We start from the raw sequence: 26056 nt of genomic DNA, 5'->3' as shown, positions 1-26056 counted from the left end.
AGCTCCAGTTGCACAATACTTTGCCCCTTTTTGACCTCACTACTGGTGAGTAGTTTGGACATGAGTTTAAAAACAAGAGTCAGGTTGTGGCTGAATTAGCACTGGGCTGATTAGCAATTTATCCAGATAGCTCCAAATTACGTAATGGCCCTCTCCCCTAGACTCCATTTTATCCAAATAATTCAGATTTTTAAAAACGATTTCCCTTTTCTCTGTAATAATTAAATAGTAGCTTGTACTTGATCCCAACTAAGATATAATAAATCCTTATTGGAAGCAGAACCAGCCTATTGGGTTTAATTAATGTTTAAGTGCTTTTCTAGTAGATTTAAGGTATGAAGATCCAAATTACAAAAAGATCCTTTATCCGGAAAACCTCAGGTCATGAGCATTCTGGATAACAGGTCTCATACCTGTACTACTGGCAGTGGTAGGTGACGGTTATCAGATCCAGCTGACTCTTATAGTCTGCCTAAAGGTGGCCATAGACATTACAATTCCGATCTTTCTTGGAAAAGATCTTTCCAAGAAAGATTGTTTGTTTCAATACACACATGTAGAGCTGAATCGTCAGATATACATATAGAAACAATAGAATTCTACCTGTATCTAATGATTCAGCACTAACAATGGCCGAGGTTTGGGTTCCTTTAAAGGCCCCGATCAAAATTTTCCATCCAGCCTGATTGGCGAGCCGACCGATATCTAAAGCTGGCCATGCAAAGATCCGATTGTACGAATCATCGTACGATCGGACTTTCCCATCTCCCGACCCGCCACTAACCATTCAGATCAAAGTCTTACCAGTCAGATTAGTTAAAGAACAGATCAACAATGCTCTGCCCCTGACAGCAATCATACGATATCTATGTCCGACAAAGCTAGTGACAGTCTCCCACTGAAAATCGTACGATCGGCAATACACGCAGAGATATTATCGGCAGCCGACAGAAAATTTCTAACCTGTCCGATCGACCAAACGACCGATCTCCGCCGGACGAAAAATGTCGGGACTCTCCACACACGGTCTGAAAATCGTACGAATCCTCGATTCTTACGATCGGATCTTGGCGTCTATGGCCAGCTTAAGTCTTCTGCCAATATCGGTCGGCTCTTTTCCCACCATAAATGCGCCGAATATCGTACAAAAATTTGTTTCGTACAATATTATCTGTGCGTCTATGGCCATCTTTACTTTGGAAATGGTCAACCTGATTCTTTCAGCTATCCACAAGCATCATGGAGAAAACCATATGTAATAATCATGCATAGATAGAATATGCATGGAGGCTAAACTGCCATTAATTCAAATGCATACCATTAGATATAAACATCAATGAAGGAACAAACATTCAGCATGAAAATCAGCATCTCATATGACTACATAATAACAAAGAAACCTAACCCTCCCTGATGTACATAATGGGCCATTGGCTGACCAGAAGGTGATTAGGCTTAATGTTTGAAGAAGGGCAGATTGACCAAACCCCTGACAATCACTTCTCTAAGTACTGGCCTTTGTGTCTCAATCTCCACTCGAGTAAAGGTCAACAACATCTCCTTTAGTTGATCAATTCTCTTATTTACATTTACACCACTGTAGTATAGCTACTTTAGGCAACTTCCCTGCACCCATTAAGATCATGTGACTTGCTGCATTTGCGTTATTGATGAAAACAATCATCTCTGATCCTTTCTGCCCTTAAGCCAATGGGAAGCACTGAAAGTACAGGCGTGGGACCTGTTATCCAGAATGCTCAGGACCTGGGGTTTTCCAGAAAATGGATATTTCCATAATTTGGATCTTCATACCTTAAGTCTACTAGAAAATCAAGTAAACATTAAATAAACCCAATAGGCTGGTTTTGCTTTCAATTAAGATTAATTAGATCTTAGTTGGGATCAAGTACAAGCTACTGTTTTATTATTACAGCAAAATCATTTTTAAAAATTGGGATTATTTGGATAAAATAAAGTGTATGGGAGACAGCCATTCTTTAATTTGGAGCTTTCTGGATAATGGGTTTCCAGATAATGGATCCTATACCTCTAGCACACACACAAACAAGAAATACCTTTTGTGTTATAATTGTGCAGGCGTGAGTAAACTCTGTACTTTTTATTCAGTGTAATGGCAATGACACCCTTTCAGTTACTGTAATTTAAAATATAGGTTTTTTTTTTATTCGAGAATTTTTTTTTGCAAAGCTGTAACTCTGACAGATAAAACATTTCTGGTTTTTAATAAAGCTGGAGAATAATAGTTCTGAGTTCCGTGACATGTAAAGTCATAATGTCTTTACATTTAGGGTAAGGACACGCACTAAGATTTGGGGAGAATTAGTCGCCTGGCGACAAATCGGCTCTTCTTCTGGCGACTAATTTCCCTGAAAAGACTTACCGCCACTAGAATCTAAATTACTGGTGGGATGGCGCTCGGAAATTTCTTGGAAAAGAAAAATTTCTTTATGAGATAACTTGAGGCAACTTCGGAAAACGAAGCGATCCAAGTGCCATCCCGCCGGCGATTTAGATTCTAGCTGGCGGGAAGGCTTTTCGAAGAGATTAGTCGCCCGAAGAAGAGCCGATTTGTCGATTTTCTCCCCGAATCTTATGCTGTCTCTGCCCTCACAGTTGTTAAATAGCAATAGGGCCCCGGCGAAAGATCAGAAGCAACATGTCATCCATCCTCAGGAACTAAATGCCATTATAACTGCATTACCTTCAAGCCATGATCCCCGAGCAATGCCCTTTTTAAATAAAAAAACAAAATGGATGGAAACATAACATTGGTTCTAACAGAAATTGTTTCAGCTCATGATGCAATAGAGAGAACGGCTGTGAACTTCATGAAGAAAGCAATGATGTCCCACCGTAGTTAAAGAAACCCTGATGTTTGCAGAGATTTTGCATAATAATGTCGTTTTTCCCCTTGTTTTAGCCTTTTTCATGCAAGAGAGTGCAAATTTAAGGGAAGGCTATTATGGAAAATAAAGTCTTATCTTCCTCTAGCTCAACTTTTATGCTTGCCCTTCTCCTTGTAATGGGTTTGTTTTTAGTTAGTAAATTTTTTAAAAGATTTTTATATTTTTACCCTCACCACCCCTACCTCTCCTGCCAATGGGTTTGTCCATATGATCTGCATATATAAGATTATTGTAATAAAAGTTGTACAGTTTACGCATGGCTAGAAACCCAGTGACCCGGTTTATTGTTAGTTGCTATGGGTTACTAGATCTGATGGCTTTGATTACATTAGCTCATAAGTTGTTTTGTTTTTTTGCATACACTTTATTGCCAAAAGTATATGAACACTTGCCAGTCCAAGGTTGGTCTGACCTTTTCTTCTATAATACCCTCTGCAGGGAAGGTTCCCACTAGATATCGGAACATTGTTTTGGGGATTGGCTTCCATTTAGCCACAAGAGCATTAGTGAGGTTATTGTAATTTCAGGCAGTCAAACCTGCCTCACAGTTGGTGTTCCTATTTGTCCGACATGTTCTCACTTGGGTTGGGTTCACGGCCTTGTGCAGGCCAATCAAGTTCTTTTACTCGCATCTCAGCAAACCCATTCCATGTGGATCTTGCTCAGTGTTTAGGTGCATGATCTGTCTTATGCGTGTTCCCCCTTCGAGGGCTATTGTCCAAATCATGTTAAAAGAACCAGATCCAGATCCAGAGATCCAAATCATGTCCGTCTGGCTTCATATAAACACAGTCAGTTGAAGGTGATAGGGAAGGGGTTGTGGCTTATTATCTATTGATGCAGAGGCTGAGCCAGTGTAGTGCGTCTATAAAACAAAGAAAAATAAATGTACATATATTTCCATGACCCACTTACACAGGGAAAATGAAATAGATTGAATGCGTATTGACCTTTTTTTTTTCTTTTTTTTTTCGTTCTCTTGTGTTTGTCACACATTGTATTATATTTTAAACATTTTTTTTCCAGGTGCACAGACATACGGCCCTGGCTGCCAATACGCAGTCTCAGCAGAATATCCACACTACTGCCTTGGCTCGGGCTAAAGGGGAAATTCTGAGAGTCATAGAAATTCTTATTGAAAAAATGCCTTCGGATGTTGTGGATCTCTTGGTGGAGGTAAATATTCAATGCTCCATTATCACTTAGGGGCAGATTGTCAGGGCCCGAAGGCTCAGTTTGAAGTAGCGGACCAAGCAGGAAGCTTTGAGGTTTCCAAACACACTACGCGTTACAAAATGGGGTCAAGAAGAAGGGTAGTCAGACGGGCAGAAGATCAGTTCAGGCGGCAAGGATTCGTAAACGGGAAACAGGCAGAAGTCAAGCTCAAGAGCCCAAAAACACAATAATCGCACCCAGGAACACAGTGAAGTAGAACCTATTCATGGGAAAGGCTGTTGGCCTCAGATGTCCTTTTATAGCTGAATTTTGGCACGAAAACATGCGTGGTGACGCCATGCGTCACGTGCTGACGTTGCATGTCGACACCGCATGTTTTGACGCCAGCGTCGTGACATTTGATGCTGGCGACAAGTCCAAAACAAGGAGCTGGTGTTGACTTCCCACGTGGTCTGCCCTAGGTGCCGACATTTTGGATTGGATGCCGGCGGGGAATGACGCGCCGGACCTCGCTTCTTACACAGATTTATCAAGGGTCGAATTTCGAGTTTATGGGAGTTCCATCAACTCCCATAAACTCAAAATTCGGGAAAAAAATCGAAATCTATTTAAAAAAAATAGAACTGCATGAATAGGATTGAGCTGCAAATTCAAATCAAATTCGAATCGAGGTTTTCACCCAAAAATGTATTTTATTGCTTGTAGGACTAAAACACCAATTCGGCTTCTCTAAATTTTCACGGGTTAATTTATTCGCCAGCAGCGAAACAAGGAAATTTGCAGTGAATTTGTGGCAGGCGAATTTATTCGAAAAAGAAAAACTTACAAAAAAGAAAAACTTACACTCGCACACCCTGGCCGTCCGAAGTCAAACGAACTCCAGGTGCTAGATGTTTAGAGGAATTGGACAACCTCGGAAGCAGTATAGATACAAGACACACCAGCACAACATGGATAATTCCAGCAGGATTTGACCTTGCTCGTTTATTTGCGGATGCAACGTTTCGGGGCGTGACACGCCCCGAAACGTTGCATCCGCAAATAAACGAGCAAGGTCAAATCCTGCTGGAATTATCCATGTTGTGCTGGTGTGTCTTGTATCTAGGCGAATTTATTCGCCCATCACTATTACTGATATATTGAACCGATAGGCTCTATGACACTTTGTTCTGTCTGGTAAATCTCCATTATTTGCACTAAATTCATTTTAACAAGCTGACAGTCTTAATAGCTTGCTTTCTCCTTTATTGTAATCTCTTTACTTTTCCTTTTAACTCAATAGGTCATGGATATTATAATGTACTGCCTTGAAGGCTCCTTGTTAAAGAAGAAAGGGCTTCAGGAATGCTTTCCTTCCGTGTGCAAGTAAGTTCAACTGCTTCTCTATGTGTATTTAAAGATACTTTTCTTATTCTTTACATTTTTCTTTCCAGTCTTTGATAAATCAGCCCCTTAGTCTGCACTAAAATGTTTCACCATTTGTAGAATGCCTGGTATTTGCATTTCAAAATACCAATATTTTGTCTTGTTGGGCTTTTGGGGTCAGGTCATGAATATGTATTATCTAAGGCTTCGGCAAAGGCAATAAACTGGGTGGGACTTTTTTTAGTCAAGAGATAAAAGAACATACTAGGGCCTTCTGCCTAAAGACACCAAAAATACAAGGATTTTGCCTTTGCATATAATGTTTCTCCAGGGGTGAAACTTCTTCGCCAAAGATGCCCCAGTAGCTCCCCATCTTCTTTTCTGCTGATTCACTGCACATGCTCTGTGCTGCTGTCACTTACTGAGCTTAGGGAGCCACTCACAATATACAGTACACATAGAATAGAAATGTCACAATATAAGGCTGATTAGTAATTAATACACATAATTACTACATGGCAGCACAGAAACCAGTGCAATTAGCATCAGAATTTAATAATCAGCAAACCTGTAGCATCAGCTTATATTACAGCCAGGGAAGCTCATTTTCTGCTGGATAATTAGTGACGAGCCCTAAGCTTAGCTTCTCAACAGCCAATCAGAGCCCACTGAGCATGTGAGTGTCACAGACACTTTCCAAGATGGTGACCCCCTGTGACAAGTTTGAAGTCCTGGATCATTGCTGCTATTGACAAGCTGAAACTCTAGCCTCCTGCAATAAGTTCACTATATAAAATATGGCATTTTTACCATATTAATTTTTAGGATTTAGTTCTCCTTTAGGCAACTTTTGCCTCTGAGCTCACCCTGTACAATGCCATGGTAAGACACTTGGGTATTGGGATGTCCAGTGTAGATTTCAAGGTTCCAAAGCTGATTTCTGTATGTTTAATTGCACGGCTATGTTTGAGTTTAACAGAAATATGCTGCACAGGACAAAATCAAGGCAAGAACTCACATTAAATGTCGGAAAAAAAAATGTCTCCTACAGAGATAATAGCTGCGGTGTCTGGCAGCATAATTCCTTCTTCACATTATTGAAAACTAAGCTTTTATTGTCTTGTATCTTAATTAACTTGCTCCTCGCAATGTGATGAAATCCTCCCTGTAAAATGTTATTTGCTGCCCAAACCTCTATTAAATTGAGCTGTTAATATCTGTGAGCATTTGCATAGTAAGCAACTTGGGTATTGCATTTCAAGGTGAAGCCGGCTACGTTAGTGTATGTGGATTTTAAGTTGACCTATATGCATAGTTGTTTTTATTTCAACATTTACATTTATTGTACCAGTACTCAAAATATCACGTGAGAGAAGAACTTCAGTTGTCTCATTCCTAATGGTCTGGAAGAAGATGAAACAGTGCAAGCTAATGTTCATACTTAGAAGACGTCTATACATGAAACAAAATTTATGCTTCCCATATACTGGATAGCTTGCATTGCCACTGTCTCTACATTGAATATGGTTTCCCCGGGTCTCAGACATAACCCTCTTGGGTGGCCCAAAACATAGACGGCAACTTGAAGGTTGAAGATTTGTGATGAATGCTTGTATGTTGTCCTAGATAACCAGTGTCGGACTGGGATGTCAGAGGCCCACCTTAAAACCCTAGACCAGGGCCCACTAGAAAGCTCTAGAGTCTAGACCATGGGCCCACCAGAAAACCCTAGACCAGTGATCCCCAACCAGTAGCTCGTGAGAAACATGTTGTTCTCCAACCCCTTGGATGTTGATCCCAGTGGCCTCAAAGCAGGTGCTTGTTTTTTAATTCCTCGTTTGGGAGGCAAGTTTTAATTGCATAAAAAACAGTTGTACTGCCAAACAGAGTCTCAATGTAGGCCGACAATCCACATAGGAGCTACTAAATGGCCAATCACAGCCCTTATTTGGCACCCAGGAACATTTTTCATGCTATATGTTGCTCCCCAACTCCTTTTACTTCTGAATGTTGCTCAGGGGTTCTAAAGGTTGGGGATCCCTGCCCTAGACCATGGGCCCACCAGAAAACCTTAGACCGTGGGCCCACTTTCCACACTATTATTCCTCCTCTCCTCACTCAACCTCTTTATTCTCCTAGTCTTTTATCTCTACATACTATACTCAATTCTTCCATTATTAAGCCTCTTAAAGAATTAGGGAATGGCCATGAATTAGGCCAAATGATTAGGAGCAAGAGGCCCACTGACACCTGAGCCCACCGGGAGTTTTCCTGGTATCCTGGTGGGCCAGTCCGACACTGTAAGATAACCATAGAAGCTGAGTTTTAAAGAATAACTAACTCCGTCCTTTAGCACCCCCTCTCCTTCTCATCACCAGTTAGTTTTGTTAAAATTATATATCTATGTGTACCTTCTTTAAAACAGCAGAGTTGTGTAGCAAGGTTGGCAGGTACCATCTTACACCACTTCTGGTTGACTGGCAACAATCAGCTTCAATTGCACCTGCTCCTGTGGCGATCTCCAATAGAAGAAGACCTGAAGCGGCGCAAGATGATATCTGCTAAACACACTGTGTAACGTTGCATTTTTAAAGGAGGAAAAGAAAGAGAGACAATTTTGAAACTAATTGTGAAATGGTGAGAAGGCTGATGAAGAAAGCCTTGGGTGGGTGGAAAGGATTTGTTCTCCTTCATGACTAGTTTAGGTTGGAGGGGTAACATCTGCATTCTGATATTTTCTGCAATGCTAGTGTCTGGTTTTATCAACTGTCTATAATTTTATCATTTATATTGAGATCCAGTCTCCTACGGTAACGTTGTACACTGCAGAGTTGGAGCTCTTCAGGCTACTTAGGGCAAGGCCAGAGTGGCGTTTTTACGTTGCATTTTTAAAAAAGCTCAGTCGGGCGTAATTACGCATAAACTGCACTACCACAGAAACTAATGGAAAACACACTATGGCAATTCGCACAGGGCGTTTGCAAGCCGAAATCCGCCACGGGACGCCAGTATTGGCTTTTTTCAGCAGAAAAGCCAATACGTCAAGAAACTACCAAATCAATCGTCTCTATGGGATTGGCAAGTTTGAAACCACACTTTACATAAATGCGCAGCGTATTTTAAATATGGCGTCCCAATTCTCGCGAGATAAATGACGCGTATACGTTTTACGGCGTATTAGGCCGGTGATGTAGTTACGTTGCGTATTGACGATCATTCCGGCTCCATTTTGCATGTAAATAGCTTTTCTATTTCTAAATAGCTTTTCTATTTTCTATTTATAGCCAGCGGAATTATGGGGAACGAGAACAATGAGAAGTGCATGTTGGGAAAAGAATCCTACGTGCTGAAAAACGCATATTAAAGGTCGCGTGTGGTTTCGGGGGCGTATTTACGCCCGACTGAGCTTTTTTAAAAACACAACGTAAAAACGCCACGTCTGGCCTTGCACTTAGAGCCCTCCAGAAAACCTGATATCCAAGGCCCCCTCTAAGAATTGTTAGATTTAAACTGTGCTAAATGCTATATGTGTGACATGACTCTATGATGGAAAAAAGATAATTGTCCTACAGTGAGAGAGTTCTCCTGGTGCCACGAAAGGCCAGTACCAAAATAAAACTATAACTTGCCTTTGAAATGTAGATTTTTCATCATATCACAGTCCAACACATCTCTTCATGGGTCTCTACAAATACTTTAGGCAAGATGAGGAACAAACCTGTAGGGAAAAGGTTATTGAGCATCATTTAAAATGATCAGTGACAGCCAACTTGGAAATAATTTAGATTTTTCACTATAAAATGGCATGATAGTGCACTGCCTTAGCCTTAACATTTTCTTCTTCCTGTAAAAAAACTCAGTTAAGTAAAAAAAAAACTCTAAAGCTTGCAGACTTTATATAAATTCCTCTTCAAGGCCCTAAATTATGTTTTAGCTTTGTTCATAGTAAGTTTACAGATATATCAAAACACTGCTGCTATCAGCCAATTAAGCAGTTTGATGTAGACTATATAGGAAAATACATAAGTACCTATCCCCCAATATTGCAGTAATTAACCTTCTGGGCATTAGAATCTATCTTGGAGATAAATTGGACAATATGTGAAAATCTCACCATAAACTTACCTTAAAGGGATACTGTCATGGGAAAAAAATTTTTTTTAGAAATGAATCAGTTAATAGTGCTGCTCCAGCAGAATTCTGCGCTGAAATCCATTTTTCAAAAGAGCAAACAGATTTTTTTATATTCAATTTTGAAATCTGACATGGGGCTAGACATATTGTCAATTTCCCAGCTGCCCCTGGTCATGTGACTTGTGCTCTGATAAGCTTCAATTGAATATAAAAACATGTTGAACATGTTTTCCCATGACAGGATCCCTTAAATATTTTAAGCTGGCCATAGACTGAAAGATAAAGTCCGATTCCTAATGATTTTCGGACAATGTGTGGATCGTCTTGACATTTCTCGCACCATGGTGATCGGTTGTTTAGTCAATAGGACAGGTTAGAAGATTTCTGTCGACTAACAATAACATCATACATACATTTCATACAATTGCTGTCATGTCCAGATTTGTTCTTTTACTACTTTATTTAATCTGAATGGTTAGTGGTAGGTTGGCAACGTTCAAGGCTAAAATCTGCACGTCTATGGCCAGCTTAAAGTGGATCTGTCACCCAGACACACAAAGCTGTATAATAAAAGTCCTTTTCAAATTAAACATGAAATCCAATTTCTATTTTTTATTAAACCATTCATAGTTGTAAACTCATTTAAAAATAGCTGTCAATCAAGTATTGGCTGCCCCTCCTCTATGCCTTAGGCATAGAGGCGGGGCAGACAATTACTTTCACTTTCCATTCAGCACTTCCCAGATGTCACGGCTCTCCCCACATTCCCCCGTTCTCTTCACCATTTAATTGTGTAGCCAGGGCACGGGGATGGACATCAGGTCCCCCATTCTGGTGCACAAACAAGATTCTGAGATGAGACAAGACTTGTCTTAATAACAGTGTGCACAAAATGGCTGCTGCCTGCTTGCTATAATTATAAATTCCCAGACTGAAGGAAACCAGATTCAAATAATGTATATTATGTAATTAAAGTTCATTTTGCTTGACTAATGTGATAAAATAGGATTTTGAATAATTTTTTTGGGTCACAGGTCCCCTTTAAACCAGACCCAGATTTCAAGGAAAATAGTTGTACGCATGTTTTCTGTATACAAACAAATCCCAGCATGCATCAGAAGCATTAATATTTGATGAATTCTGCCATTTCATTTGTAAATGTTGACGAGTGCTACGGAGGCGTCTGTTGTGTTAAAAGATGAACTGGTGGAGTTTGTTAACCCCAAGGAAAACCAGGACAAATTGTTTTTATTGTTGCCTGTGAAAAGTAGATCTATGAACCGTTCTCTTCACTGAGAGATTAGGTTTCCAGACAATTCTAAGGTATTGAGGCAATAACATTTCTTTTAATGTTTGGTTACCCTTTCATCTCTTTGGTTAACCAAGAATAAAAAATAAAACTTTTTCTATTTTAACAGTTTCGGGCCTAGCCATTTACAAAATGGTATTTGATAATAGTATAGCAATGATACAATTCTAAATTCGAATTTTACGCCTCACAGCTTTTTCTGGATAGAACGAACATTTCTACTTTTAGAAAGAAGCCACCAATCTCCTTGATATGATGTAATAGTTGTAAGAAGATGCACAAACCACCAAGACCAGTACAGGATAAAAATTAGCGATGCACTGAATCCACAATTTTGGATTCGGCCGAATCCTCTGCCAAAGAATCAAAATCCTAATTTTCATATGCAAATTAGGGGTGGGAAGGGGAAAACATTTTTTACTTGCTTGTTTTGTGACCAAAAAGTCACATGATTTCCCTCCGAGTCCCTAATTTGCATATGCTAATTAGGGTTCAGATTCAGTTCGGCCTGGCAGAAGGATTCGGCCAAATCGAATCCTGCTGAAAAAGCCCGAATCCTGGGTTCGGTGCATCCCTAATAAAAATATTTTAGTTTCACAGAAGCTTAACATGTTCTGTATCCTATTTGTGTCCCTCAAGGTTCATCCAGGTCAGATATCAATAATCTTTTTCATGTTCCTTGTGTTCCACCAGTTTAAAGGGATCCTGTCATTGGAAAACATGTTTTTTTCAAAACACATCAGTTAATAGTGCTACTCCAGCAGAATTCTGCACTGAAATCCATTTCTCAAAAGAGCAAACAGATCTTTTTATATTCAATTTTGAAATCTGACATGGGGCTAGACATATTGTCAATTTCCCAGCTGCCCCCAGTCATGTGTCTAGTGCCTGCACTTTAGGAGAGAAATGCTTTCTGGCAGGCTGCTGTTTTTCTTTCTCAATGTAACTGAATGTGTCTCAGTGGGACATGGATTTTTACTATTGAGTGCTGTTCTTAGATCTACCAGGCAGCTGTTATCTTGTGTTAGGGAGCTGCTATCTGGTTAACTTCCCATTGTTCTTTTGTTTGGCTGCTGGGGGGAAAAAGGGAGGGGGTGATATCACTCCAACTTGCAGTACTGCAGTAAAGAGTGATTGAAGTTTATCAGAGCACAAGTCACATGACCAGGGGCAGCTGGGAAATTGACAATATGTCTAGCCCCATGTCATATTTCAAAATTTAATATAAAAAAAATCTGTTTGCTCTTTTGAGAAATGGATTTCAGTGCAGAATTCTGCTGGAGCAGCACTATTAACTGATTCATTTTGAAAAAAAATTTTTTCCCCATGACAGTATCCCTTTAAGCATGAGCAGCACTCATAGTCTTTCTAATTTTCTTTCTATTCCACTTGGTCAACTATTGACGCTCTCTTTATTTTTATTGTGCTCTACCAGGTTCTACATGGTCAGCTACTGTGAGCGGAGTCACCGAATAGCAGTGGGAGCCCGTATTGGCACAGTGGCCTTGTATGACATCCGCACAGGAAAATGTCAGGTATGAATACGTCAAGATAGCAGTGTCTACGTGCAGTTCAGGTATCACTGGAGGGAAATAAACAAGGGTTTGGACCCTTTCGTAGGGGGAATACCTAAAACATCATTCATAGAGAAATTCCAGTGAATATCCCTGGAAATAATGATTTATATTTTCTCAGTTTTGATAATAAAATGTACAGGTATGAGATTTGTTATCTGGAAACCTGTTCAGAATTACGGAAACGCCATCTCCCATAAACACCATTTTATCCAAGCAATCCAACATTTTTTCTGTAATAATAAAACAGTCGCTTGTACTTGATCCCAACTAAGATATAATTAATCCTTATTGGAAGCAAAACCAGCCTATTGGGTTTATTTAATGTTTACATCATTTTATAGTAGACTGTATGTATGAAGATCCAAATTACAGAAAGATCCGTTATCCGGAAAACCCCAGGTCCCGAGCATTCTGGATAACAGGTCCCATACCTGTACAAGCAATTCAGATGGAGCACAGACTACCTCAAATTATTTCTTTAGTTATCCCAGATAGTTATAGTTTCTTGAGAGTTAATAAAAAGTGCTGATGGTAATATGAACCTTTTTTTTTCTTTTGTCAAATGAGTTACATATATTTGAAGCCCTTTTGGTAGTATTAAACCTTGGAAATCCAGTTAAAGGAGAACTACAGCTTAACAAAGAAGTACCCCCAAATGTAATAAAAAGCATTAAGTTTGCCCAGGAGCAGTAACACATACCAACCAATAAGATGGTTGCTTTTAATCAGGTGACCAATAAATGCTACTTTCTGATTGGTTGCTATTGATTACTGCCCGTGGGCAAACCTAGTGCCTTTTATTACATAACTCTTGTAGAGTATAACTGTTGCACATGTTTTAGGGTTGTGTACTGACCACAGTGAGTTCTGTGCCTCTAAAGATGCCCCAGTAGCTCCCCATCTGCTTTTCTGCTGATTCACTGCACATGCTCTGTGCTGCTGCCACTTACTGAGCTTAGGGACCCACTCACAATATACCAGACCACACTGAGCATGTGCAGTGTTCCCAACACTCCTAACATAATCCAAAATGGTGAGCTCCTGTGCACAACTTTGAAGGCCCAAATCACTTCTGAAAATTTAGACTGGAATATAAAATACCACATTTTTACCCATATTTGATTTTACAGTCTTGATCTCTATTTAAAAGCCTGAAAACACAAGTTTAATATAGTTTCTGTTTGTTTTTTTATTCAGGGTATTATTAGATTTGGGATATTATGCCTTGTGTTAAAACGGCTTCCCCAACAAATTTTAAAATATATAACAAGTATGAGAACATTTTGTAAGGTCGATGGAGATTTGTCTGGAGCTTCTTCTATTTCTGGCCAACATGTGTTTGAACAATAAATAGATGTGTCGACAAACAAATAGGTTGCACATATAACATGGACTACATTTAATTAGGGGCAGATTTACTAAAAAGCGAAGTGGCCATCGCTAGTGACAATTTGACAGAAAATCCCATCCTCGGGGTCATCGCCAGTTTATTACAGGCGTAGAGGACAATTCGCTAGCGAAAGAGACTGTCACTAGTGTATGTTCGTACCCTATTGAGTAACAGTCTTTACTCTGCAAATTCACTAAAGTGCGAATTTTACAGAACGTTACCTTTCACCAGAGTTTCCTTCGTCACCTTAGACCAGACGAACTGATAAAACAAACCTACAGCCTCCTCAATTTTATGTCAGTGACATCATATCTTGTATGCCATTTTTTAAAGTGGGATTGCCTTAAAAAGTCTTAACTATTAAAGATTTTTGTGTTAACAATTTTTTTAACTAATTTGAGGGGCATGTCACATTTGTTTTAGGGTGGGCTCATGTCTAGGACATTAGAGGATCTTTTTTTCTTTATTTTGCTTCCTTGGACATGTGTAATAATAAGTGGCCACTTCAAGCATTTGCACCAACATCTCTAATAAAGACGTATATATGACCCTATTCAAATTAACCTTGGGGGCACATTTACTTAGGGTCGAATATCGAGGGTTAATTAACCCTCGATATTTGACCGTCGAAGTTAAATCCTTCAACTTATCGAAGTCGAAGGATTTTCCTTCGATCCCAAATTGGCTAGAAAGCCTATGGGGACCTTCCCCATAGGCTAACATTGATGCTCGGAAGGTTTTAGGTGGCGAAGTAGGTGGTCGAAGTTTTTTTTAAAGAGACAGTACTTCAACTATCGAATAGTCAAACAATTCTTAGTTCGATTCAAAGTCGTAGTCGAAGGTCGAAGTACAAAAATGGGGGGTTGTGGGTGCACACCTGAGGCCAATTTCAAAACGTTTAGAGCCCTGTCTGAATGATTCAATTAAATATGCAAGTGCATGTAATTTTAAAACAGGGTTTTTTTTGTTACAAAGTTACGATCATAATATTGATAAGCCACCATACCACGTCAAGGTAAAACCCCACATGGTGGTCCCTAACTTATTAACCTCTAATCATAGTAAAAAAGGAATTTTACCTCTGTTTAGTAACAATCCTTTATGTACACATCTCCTGTGCCTTGGTTTCAAACTGTGTGCTAAATCCTCCCCCGCCAACTGCTGAGCGGCTTTTAAAGGAACAGTAACGTCAAAAAATAAAAGTGTTTTAAAGTAATGAAAATATAATGCAGTGTTGCCCTGCACTGGTAAAACTGCTGTGCTTAAGAAACACTACTATAGTTTATATAAATATGCTGCTGTGTAGCAATGGGGGCAGCCATTCAAAGGAGAAAAAGCTCAAGTTACACAGCAGATAACAGATAAGCTCTGTCTGTCTAATGGTGTTATCTGTTATCCATTAGTTAACCTGTGCCATAAAGCCGTTTTTCAATTTCCACCATTGCTCCACAGCAGCTTGTTTATATGAACTATAGTAGTGTTTCTGAAGCAAACAGTTCAGTTTTATCAGTGCAGGGCAACACTACATGATATTTTCATTACTTGAAAACACTTAAATTTTTTGGTGTTACTGTTCCTTTAAGAGGGAGAGACTGCCTAAACCAACGCCCATTTCAGAAAAAAAGTAGTAAAGTGGTGTAATTAAAAACAAAGTGTAGTTCTATTGTGCAGTTGCACAATAATGTGTATATGTGAAATGTGTAAGTGTGTAGAGTGGTGAAAAGGGGAAAGTGTGTGTGTATTTGGGAATGTGTATGAATATGTGCATAGAATGAAAGTGTGTAAAGATGGTCAAAGCAGCCAAAAAAATACTTGAAATTCAAAGTATTTTTTATTCTAATCCTTCACTCGAGCTAAGTAAATGTGCCCCTTAGAGTAAGAGAACTAACAAATTTTGTTAGGCAGAATTGAAAGCTAGCGAAAGATCGGCAAGAAATGCTCGTGCTGACGAATTAACGCTAACGAAACTTTGCCAGCGTTCGGCTGCTGTAACGCAACTTCCATTTTAGTGAATTAGCGCAGTGGTAACAAATTTGCGCTTGGCTAAGTGTCCCGAAGCGGTCGCTGGTGAAAATTCGCCCATTAGGGAATTTGCCCTTTTGTGGATCTGCCTGTTGTATGTGAAAGTGCCACAGGTACCAAAAAGAATACATTTTCATTGAAATTTACCGGAAAATGAAAACCTGTAATGTAATAGTATTTTATGTGTTCAAGGTAGATTTAGTGAAAAAGTATTTATTATGTAGTTTAGAAACCATAATTAATGGTAATTTTAAGTATAGTTGCATGATTTATGTTAACTATGCAGAATTTATGTGAAATTGCAGACCTGGTGCGAACGCAACGTTTCGGGGCGTGACCCCTTTCTCAAGCATGAGAAACGTTGCATCCGCAAATAAACGAGCAAGGTCAAATCCTGCTAGAATTATCCATGTTGTGCTGGTGTGTCTTGTATCTACACTGCTTTCGAGGTTGTCCAATTCCTCTAAACATCTAGCACCTGGAACTCGTGTGACTTCGGACGGCCAGGGTGTGCGAGTGTAAGTTTTTCTTTTTTGAGACCTGGTGTGAACATCATTTGTTTTTACTGACCACTTTTTAAGTTATATCCAAGCCGTAAAGGCAGATTATATCATTCGAAAATTTCTTCTAGAGTTTTTGGCACATAGGTTTTTAATTCTCTGGCGGTTATTATTTGTGAGTGCACCGTTATAAACTGTGGTACCTTGTTAGCCAGTAGCAAAAATAACAAATAAAAAAAGTGATACCTATATTGACTAACAATAAATAGATTGCAAGCTTTCGGAGCACCAAGGCCCCTTCGTCAGGCCAAATACAAATGGAACCTAGAAAGGCACAGCATATATTCTGTTAGATCAGTGAAAGGTATTCATGGGCAATAAATTAGGAAGATGATACAATGAATTAGGGTGGGTTGTAAATAGTCCAGGAGTCTGGATTCAGTCACGTCGCAGTGTGACTTGAAACCTGACCAAAAACTCTCAAGAACTGTTGGAACTTCTCTGGTAAAATAAAGTGATTTCCATTCAGACAGACTGTTAGACCCATTGGTTTGAGTAGCAACTTTGAGTTCTGGAATTATTTTCCTTGTGGGAGAAACTCAAGAAACTAAGGGGGTTGTTTACTAAAGTCAGAATTATTCTGGTAAAATGGAAAATACTTTTTTTTCGTAGTAAAAAAAACCTACGTTCTTTGGGCTTTAGTAAGTTCTGATGGAAAAAAAGTACTCTAGCTCAGACCTGTCGAGAACATGTCAATGGCAGATGTCCCGTTAATAATTGGAAGATTTTCTGAGTTGTGCTGGGTTTCCAAAAAAATCATAGCTTTTGGGCAATTTTACAAAATCCCAAAAAAATTTAGGATTCTGATTTCTTTATGATTTTATCGTGACTTTTCGTGCACAAGAAATGTATTGATACATAGTGAGTGGTTTTCAGAAAATAGTTGTTGGCCTTCAATTGATTATCCTTAGTACTTAGAAAATAAAATGGTAGACCCAAATGTAGTTTTTCATTAATTCATTGTAGTTTTTTTATATGGAATTTTGGTGTTCATTATAATCATAAAATACGTTTTAAAAGATGAAAGGAAATGATTATATACACACGTTTATATAATTGTATTTTTAAAACTAAGCTTCACTGTAGAAGTATCACTTTTAAGCCGTTTGAAAGGATGGGGGGAAAAAAAGTGAGCTTTTGCTTTTGAAGCAGCAAGGACAAACTAAGCCAGAGGGAACATTTTCATTGCAGATCCAACAATGTATATGTATATATGTGACAGTCTGCACTCAGCCATGCTTTTTATCAACACCTCTGACCTTAAAAAGCACTTCACAAAAATGACTGCTGATATGGAGATACTAAGTGAAACTATCTATTGATTTTGGGTTTTTACCTGTTTTTGTGTGTATGTGTGTGTGTGTATATATATATATATATATATATATATATATATATATATATATATATATATATATATATATATATATATATATATATATATATATAGGTATGGGATCCGTTATCCAGAAAGTTCCAAATTACGGAAAGGCCATCTCCCATAGACTCCATTTTAATAAAAGAATTAACATTTTAAAAACTAATTTCTTTTTCTCTATAGTAATAAAACAGTATCTTGTACTTGATCCCAACTAAGATATAATTAATCCTTATTGGAAGCAAAACCAGCCTATTGGGTTTATTTAATGTTTACATAATTCTCTAGTAGTCTTAAAGTGTGAAGATCCAAATTACAGAAAGACCCGTTATCCAGAAAGCCCCAGGTCCCGAGCATTCTGAATAATAGATCCCATACCTGTATATATATATATATATATATATATAGCAGGATTATAGAAAAATACCCGCACTCCTTCACATGCGTTTTTATGCCGGGTGCATGGCCAAATATGGTTATGTATAAAAATGGCAAAAAAGGACCAGCACTCCGTGTTCCAAGAAAGTCAAAATGGTTTATTCAAAACTCACAGTGTCTCCAACGTTTCGACCCTCTTTGGGGTCTTTATCCTTGATAAAGACCCCAAAGAGGGTCGAAACGTTGGAGACACTGTGAGTTTTGAATAAACCATTTTGACTTTCTTGGAACACGGAGTGCTGGTCCTTTTTTGCCATTTTTCTATATATATATATATATATATATATATATATATATATATATATATATATATATATATATATATATATATATATATAACAAACAAGGGAAAGTTGTGCTCACCACTATTTTTTAAAACCATTAGGCGGGGGTGCAATGAGGGTGTGACCACAAAATACATATAGACAACTACAAGAGTCCTCTGCACTCAACCCATTATCAATATATTTAAGACATTGAGACATTTTGTGCATACTGCTACTGAAAAATGCCTTACCCTTTAAACAACACAGGGATTGTTTGTCCATATATTGCAATATATTTAAGCTGAACAACTACGTCAAAGTCATCCCATATCTGGCCAGTCCTACGCTTAATTTTCATCTGATTCATTAAGAATTCTATTGCTTCATTATATATTTTACAAAGGGACTAAGTTTTACCTGCAACTTACTTGCTGCTTTCAAAGTAAAACTCCCAAACTTGGCTGCCCTTTTATTAGACACCAGTGGGATCACCTGACTATAGCTGGGAGGGGTGGGAGCTACAACATAGAGCTGGTTAGTCTTAGTGGCTTAGTCCCTTTGTAAAATGTATAAGCAATTGAATTCTTAATGAATCAGATGAAAATTAAGCGTAGGACTGGCCAGATATGGGATGACTTTGACGTAGTTGGCCAGCTTAAATATATTGCAATATATGGACAAACAATCCCTGTTTTGTTTAAAGGGTAAGGCATTTTTCAGTAGCAGCATGCACAAAATGTCGCTGTCTTAAATATATTGATAATGGGTTGAGTGCAGAGGACTCTTGTAGTTGACTATATGAATTTTGTGGTCACAGCCTCATTGCACCCCCGCCTAATGGTTTTAAAAACTAGTGGTGAGCACAACTTTCCCTTGTTTGTTATAGTTATACAGGAGCAGTGACCAGCTCCATGTTGTAGCTCCCACCCCCTCCAACTATATCAGGTGATCCCACTGGTGTCTAATAAAAGGGCAGCCAAGTTTGGGAGTTTTACTTTGAAAGCAGCAAGTAAGTTGCAGGTAAAACTTAGTCCCTTTGTAAAATGTTTAAGCAATAGAATTCTTAATGAATCAGATGAAAATTGAGCATAGGACTGGCCAGATATGGGATGACATTGACGTAGTTGTTCAGCTTAAATATATTGCAATATATGGACAAACAATCCCTGTTTTGTTTAAAGGGTAAGGCATTTTTCAGTAGCAGTATGCACAAAATGTCTCTGTCTTAAATATATTGATAATGGTTTGAGTGCAGAGGACCTCTTGTAGTTGACTATATATATATATATATATATATATATATATATATATATATATATATATCTCGTTTGGGCTTTTTTGTAATGTAACGAATATTTTTCATAAATAGTATATATTTTTCATATATATATATATATATATATACTGTATATATATAGTCCAACAAAGAGCCAGCACTCACGATAATGAAAATAATGTGCCTGAGTGCAGCATCAATAAAAAAACTCTACATCCAGCGAATAAGATCTGCACTCTCAGGTCTGGAAAATAATAAAAATGCATTGTTCAATTACAGACTAATAGTCTAATAGCCTAATGATAGTCACAGACTAATAGTCTAATAATAGACTAATAGTCTGTGATTGATTGTGTGTATATATATATATATATATATAAATATTATATATATATATATATATATATATATATATATATAATATATGATACAAGAAAAATTCTGCATTTTAGATTTATATATCACCTACTGGAGAAAAAGCCTGGGTGCACACTGCAGAAAAGTCATATAGAATATCATGTAAAGCAAGGCACTCACAGGTCTTAAAATATGGTGAAAAAGAGATAAAGTTTATTTGTTATTCCAAAATAAACTTTATCTCTTTTTCACCTTAATTTAAGACCTGTGAGTGCCTTGCTTTACATGATATTCTATATATATATTATTATTTTTTTTTTTTTTCCTTACCTAATAAGGTGTGCCTACAGATGGGTAGGTTTTAATACATTTACCATTACTGTTTATGGATATCTATTTTCTTTTCTTCATTCTATACATTATTCATAGAGCCGAGATTTCAGCTCTACGGATGCCTAAATGTAGATGGGTCGTGCTCCCCTTTCCAGCATGTTGTCTGTCAGCTGATATAAGGATCCTGGAGTGGGGAGATATGTTATATGTTTGTATATTTATGGCCAGTAGCATTTCCAGCTTTTCTATGAACACTTTAGCCTAACAAATCCCCAGTGACCTCTGAAGAGGAGCTACAAGTGCTTTAATATAGGTCAATACAGACAATAAAGGTAAAATTGTGTAGATGAATGTGTCACTCCTCCCCTTGAAACGCAAAAGGCAAAGTAAATATTAAACTCTACATTGTTTTGGCCCTAGAAGAAAACCTCTAAAAGTCTGAATGGATTACAAATTGTCCAGTAAGCTCCCATTGACATCTGTCAAATTTGTTTTTGTGTTTTTTTTTACTTACTAAATAAAAAATAAAAATGTAATAATAATAATAATAAATAAAAAATGTTTCGAGCTTTTAAAGTGGGCCTGTCATTCACACATTCTGTATAATGAAAGTCTTTTGCAAATTGCAAACATGAAAACCAAATTATTCAAACATCCATACCTGTTATAAATGTGTTTAAATATCTGAGCTGTCAATCATTTATTGCCTGTCCCGCCTCTATGGGGCAGCGACCACTTCGCAGCCATCGCTACACTTCACCAGGCGAAAATTCGCTCAGACAATGCTAATTCACTGGAATATGGAGTTTTGTCGTGGGCGCCGAATGCTGGTGCCGTTTCGCTAGCTTTACTTCTGCAATGCGAGCAATGGAAAGCCTATTGCAAATTCGCTAGAGGTCTTGCGCTCAGGCTAATTTGCATACGGTGGGAAATTATAAAGTTGAATGGACGTATATGTTGCAGCAAATACATTACATTACACAAGTCCAGGGAACCTTAATAAAATCAATAGAGTTGTTATATTGCCCTACACATGAGCCCAGTGTATAGTTTATGTTCCATATCTTAGAAAATATATGGGTGCAGCCCGTTACCCCAAAAAAAAATTTAAGGACTTTTGTAGGATATCACTCTGAAAAAAGGAAAAGAAGCCAGCGTTTTTGGGACTAAGAAGCTTTTTCCAATAAAAAAATACTCTATCTACAGACCCTGCCCGACTCCACCCACTCTCTGCCCTACGCTAACTTGCGCTCTGCTTCCCCGCCACAGAATAGAGAGTGTCTGTTGACTGGCGGGTTCTTATTAGCTATAGAGGAAGCAGACCCCACAGTCCGGGCCCCCCTGCGACTGAGGGGTCTGCTTCCTCTATAGTTACGCTACTGTAGGGCAGTGTGCATTGGGTTTGGCCCCCATTCTGGTTCTTACACAAGATTTTGGGGTGATATACAATTTATATAATAGTAGGGTTTGTGCTAATGCCACATAAAGAGAATGTATGTACGGTACTACTCAAAAATGATTGATAAGTCAAAAAATACAAAATCGAAATTTTAAACAAATTATAGAGGATTTACTCACAGTTCACCCCAGTCCCAAGGTGCAAGTCCAAAACAGTATTTCAAAAAAGATGTGAGGACCTCCAATGATAAAGCAGCAATTCATTAAAAAATTAGAAAATTTATTAGGACATAAAAACCGCCTATTGGGGCACTTACTCATAGGTTTTTATTAGGGATGCACTGAATCCAGGATTCGGTTCGGGATGCGGCCTTTTTCAGCAGGATTCGGATTCGGCCGAATCCTTCTGCCCGGCTGAACCGAATCCTAATTTGCATATGTAAATTAGGGGTAGGGAGGGAAAATGCGTGACTTATGTCACAAAACAAGGAAGTAAAAAATAGTTTCACCTTCCCACCCCTAATTTGCATATGCAAATTAGGATTCGGCTGAACGATCCGGGGGTTCGGCCGAATCCAAAATAGTGGATTCGGTGCATCCCTAGTTTTTATGTCCTAATAAATTTTCAAATTTTTTAATTAATTGCTTCTCTATTTATCTTTTTTGTGATATACAACTTGCCTTAATAACAGTGTCCACAAAATGGCGCCTGCCTGCTTGATGTAGTTGTGAATCCCAAGTCATTATTTGATCCTTCTGGGCTGTTGACAAGGGAACAACTAAGAGCAGCTTCCTAAAAACATGTATTGTAGCTCCGACACCATTTAAACAATGAGATTCTACTGGTACAGAATATAAAATATATTTTAAGCAAATAAATAGCCTTATGCAATGAGTTGAAATAATGGTTTGTTTCTGTTATCCGTTTGCTCAGTCTTTTTTTTCCATTTGCCAAAAAGCAGAGATGTAAACGACTCACTTTTTATTTTATTATTATATATTATTATCACTGTAGTTTCAACATCAAAGGGATCTGCAGACTCAGTTCTGTTCTATGATGACATTCACATTCCAGGCTTACAATCAATGTCGTTTCTCTTGACCAAGCAATGGAATTAAAAAGACAACAAACTGCAAGACAAAAGCTGCTTCAATCCCCCCATTCGTACATCCCAACAGAACAAACCCCCCCCTAGGACTTGTCAAGGAGTAATTATCAAACACGTTCAGAAAACGTCGGTATTCAGCGCTGTCGTTATTCTGAAATGAAGTAGGAAAAAAATACGGGGATGCAACATTTATCTCTGATTTATGTTAAATACTATATAATTATGTACAAGATGGAGCAGCTGCAATGCTTAAAAATGGGATTTTCTATATCCTTTTATTTCAGTGCTCCATTTCTCCTACATCATTGATTTGCAGTGACTAGAAGGAGATTAACACACACGCATATTTTTATATTCAATCAGATAAAAAAAAATCTTGGATCATTTGTCCTGAAAAAAAAAATTGACATTATGGAGCAGATTTATCAAAGGTCGAATCACAAAGTTATGTGAATTTTTTTTAATTTTAATTAATTCAAATGTACTCAAAAGTCAAATGGGAGTTTATTTATGAAAAACAATATTATATTTAAACAAATGACCCAAAAATTCAAATTGAATTCGAATCGAGTTTTCTTCCAAAAAAAAAAAAAAAACCGTGAATGCCAGGAAGACAATTAACATTTTCAAATGGTTCAATGGACCTCTGCCATCGACTTATAAATTAACTCATCAGGTTTTAGATGGTGAATTTTTGAATTAGAACTGTTCCAGGGTCGAGGTGTGCTGAATCTCACATTCAAATACGAGTTGGTACTTTAAATTCGAATTTGTGAGTTTTGACCCAAAAAAATTTAACCATTCGAAGCTTAATAAATGTGCCCCTATATATTTTAGACATGTTTCAGAATACAAACATATCAAGCTACATAAGCGCTTTAGGGTGACTTTTGTTTTATCAATCCTTAATTGTAGTGTATGATAATACAAAAAAAAAGCCAAAAACTAGTTTTTTTTTTATACTAGACTATATAATTTGGTTAAATAGGAATTATTTTATACAGGTATGGGGCCTGTTCTCCAGAATGCTTAGGACCTGGAGTCTTCCAGATAATGTATGTTTCCGTAGTTTGGATCTTCATACCTTAATTCTATAAGATCATATAAACATGAAATAAACCCAATAGGCTGGTTTTGCTTCCAATAAGGATTAATTATATCTTAGTTGGGATCAAGTACAAGCTACTGTTTTATTATTACAAAGGAAAAGGGAATCATTTTTAAAATTACGTATTATTTGGATAAAATTGAGTCTATGGGAGCTGGTCTTTGTGTAATATGGAGCTTCGGGGGGGGTTTTGAGATCCCTTCTGCACAAAAAGCTATACAGTCTATTTATAGATGCAGTTAGATGGTAGGTTCAAAAAGTCGAAAAGTCATATCTACATACACAGCAACACCACAGCCATTTTGGCAGAGTGGGGGAAGGGTGAGGCCAGTGGAGTAACTAGAACATCTATAACATCTGGGCCCCACAGCAAATTAATTTAAGGGTCCCTAACATATCCAGAGATTGTCCTGTTTTACCAATATAGGTTGAAATCGCTCATTATTTGGGCCTCATGGGGCCTCCTATACCTCCTGGTCCCCCTCCCTGCAGCCACAGGGTCTGCTTCATCTGTAGTTACGCCCTTGGGTAAGCCTATCAAACTGAGTATTTGCCAAATCATAAAACCCCAGCAGTGAAGTAGGCTGCATTGATATCCCTAGAATAATTCCCAAATCATATCTGCAAATCATATCTAATGAAAGCCTCTCTAGATATCCAAATGGCAACATTCCTATTTTTCTTGGAGAGATTATACTGTTTTTTACAGTAGAAATACCGTATCTTGGAGGATGTAACATTGATTCCATTTTGGAAGCTTTCCTACAGTAATAATAGTGTATTGTGGGAAGTGTACCAGGGTAGTGTCCTTCCCATGGCTCTATTGATTTGCCCTTCAGCTGTTTGCAGTACATAGAGAACCAAGGGCCGTGTTGTTGATTATCTCTACACAATGTCTCTGTGAGCATTATTGACCCATTGCAGCTTACTGCCCGTGGCTCTTGATTTTTCACACCGTCTCCATGACACTCATAATAAAACCTTCGATGTTATTGCGACTCCACTCTGGAAGCCAACTTGTATAGCCTGCAAACATCGGAACATTTCTCGAGAACGTTTATTGTTTGCCACCTTGAGATTTTTTTTCTAGTCTTCTTTGTTTTGGCAGGTCTGACTTTTGTGGTCCTGTCTCACTGCCCATTTGTGTTTCCTTTCCAAGAAACAATGAACAAATGTAACGAAGTGCCAAATAATTTTTAGAGATATCCCAGATATTTCGATTTTCCTGGCTGGATTCCTTAAGGTTAAAGTAATTCAGATGTGGGAAGATAATATGAACTCTTTTGGGATTTTGTTTTAGGTCGTTTAATCAAATTAATCCAGCCTAGAAAATCTCATCGGGGATCTCCTGAGAAATCATTCATCAATCATCATAGTCAGCGTTTCCATCGGTACAACTTAGAATGAGGGCTGACTTTCACTTCATGGCGAAGATGTTTATTGAAGCACCATGGCTTATTTGGATATCTGATGAGAGCCGTGTTCTCCTGTGAATTTTCATCTAATCGCAAATGCGAATTGCCGTATGCTGTCGGTTGAGCACAAAATTCAATTTTCATAAAATTCACAAAATTATGCCGTAGAGTCAAATCTGTCTTCTTCGGAACTAAGCAGCTTGTAGACTTGGAAGCACCCTACTGTTCTTCCTCATACAGAAATATTTCTTTAGAAACATCATGTCCACTTATTCATACCTGTTATCCAGAATGATCGGGACCTGGGGCTTTCCAGATAACAGATCTTTCCATAGTTTGGATCTTCATACCTTAAGTCTACTAGAAAATCATGTAAACATTAAATAAACCCAATAGGCTGGTTCTGCTTCCAATAGGGATTATTTATATCTTAGTTGGGATCAAGTACAAGCTACTGTTTTATTATTACAGAGAAAAAAAGAAACCATATTTAAAAATTTGGATTATGTAGATAAAAT

At 38.0% G+C, this 26056-nt stretch overlaps 1 protein-coding gene across 6 annotated transcripts in view; it reads left to right on the top strand.

The window, feature by feature from the left end:
• Nucleotides 1–26056, top strand: part of wdr7.S (WD repeat domain 7 S homeolog) — a 241781-nt gene that overhangs the window by 175592 nt on the left and 40133 nt on the right. For 5 of the 6 annotated variants that reach the window (XM_041580608.1, XM_018244558.2, XM_018244561.2 and 2 more), the window contains 3 exons: nucleotides 3954–4103; nucleotides 5386–5468; nucleotides 12347–12446. In XM_041580608.1, coding sequence (XP_041436542.1) covers nucleotides 3954–4103; nucleotides 5386–5468; nucleotides 12347–12446 — 333 coding nt within the window. Of the gene's footprint in view, nucleotides 1–3953; nucleotides 4104–5385; nucleotides 5469–12346; nucleotides 12447–25423; nucleotides 25873–26056 lie in introns of those variants that run through there. The other variant, XM_041580609.1, reaches the window with a different exon arrangement.

This window comes from Xenopus laevis, chromosome 1S (assembly GCF_017654675.1).
Source record: "Xenopus laevis strain J_2021 chromosome 1S, Xenopus_laevis_v10.1, whole genome shotgun sequence".
Taxonomy (NCBI): Eukaryota; Metazoa; Chordata; class Amphibia; order Anura; family Pipidae; genus Xenopus; species Xenopus laevis.
The sequence above is the reverse complement of the archived record's forward strand: the minus strand, read 5'-3'. Positions and strand labels throughout refer to the sequence as shown.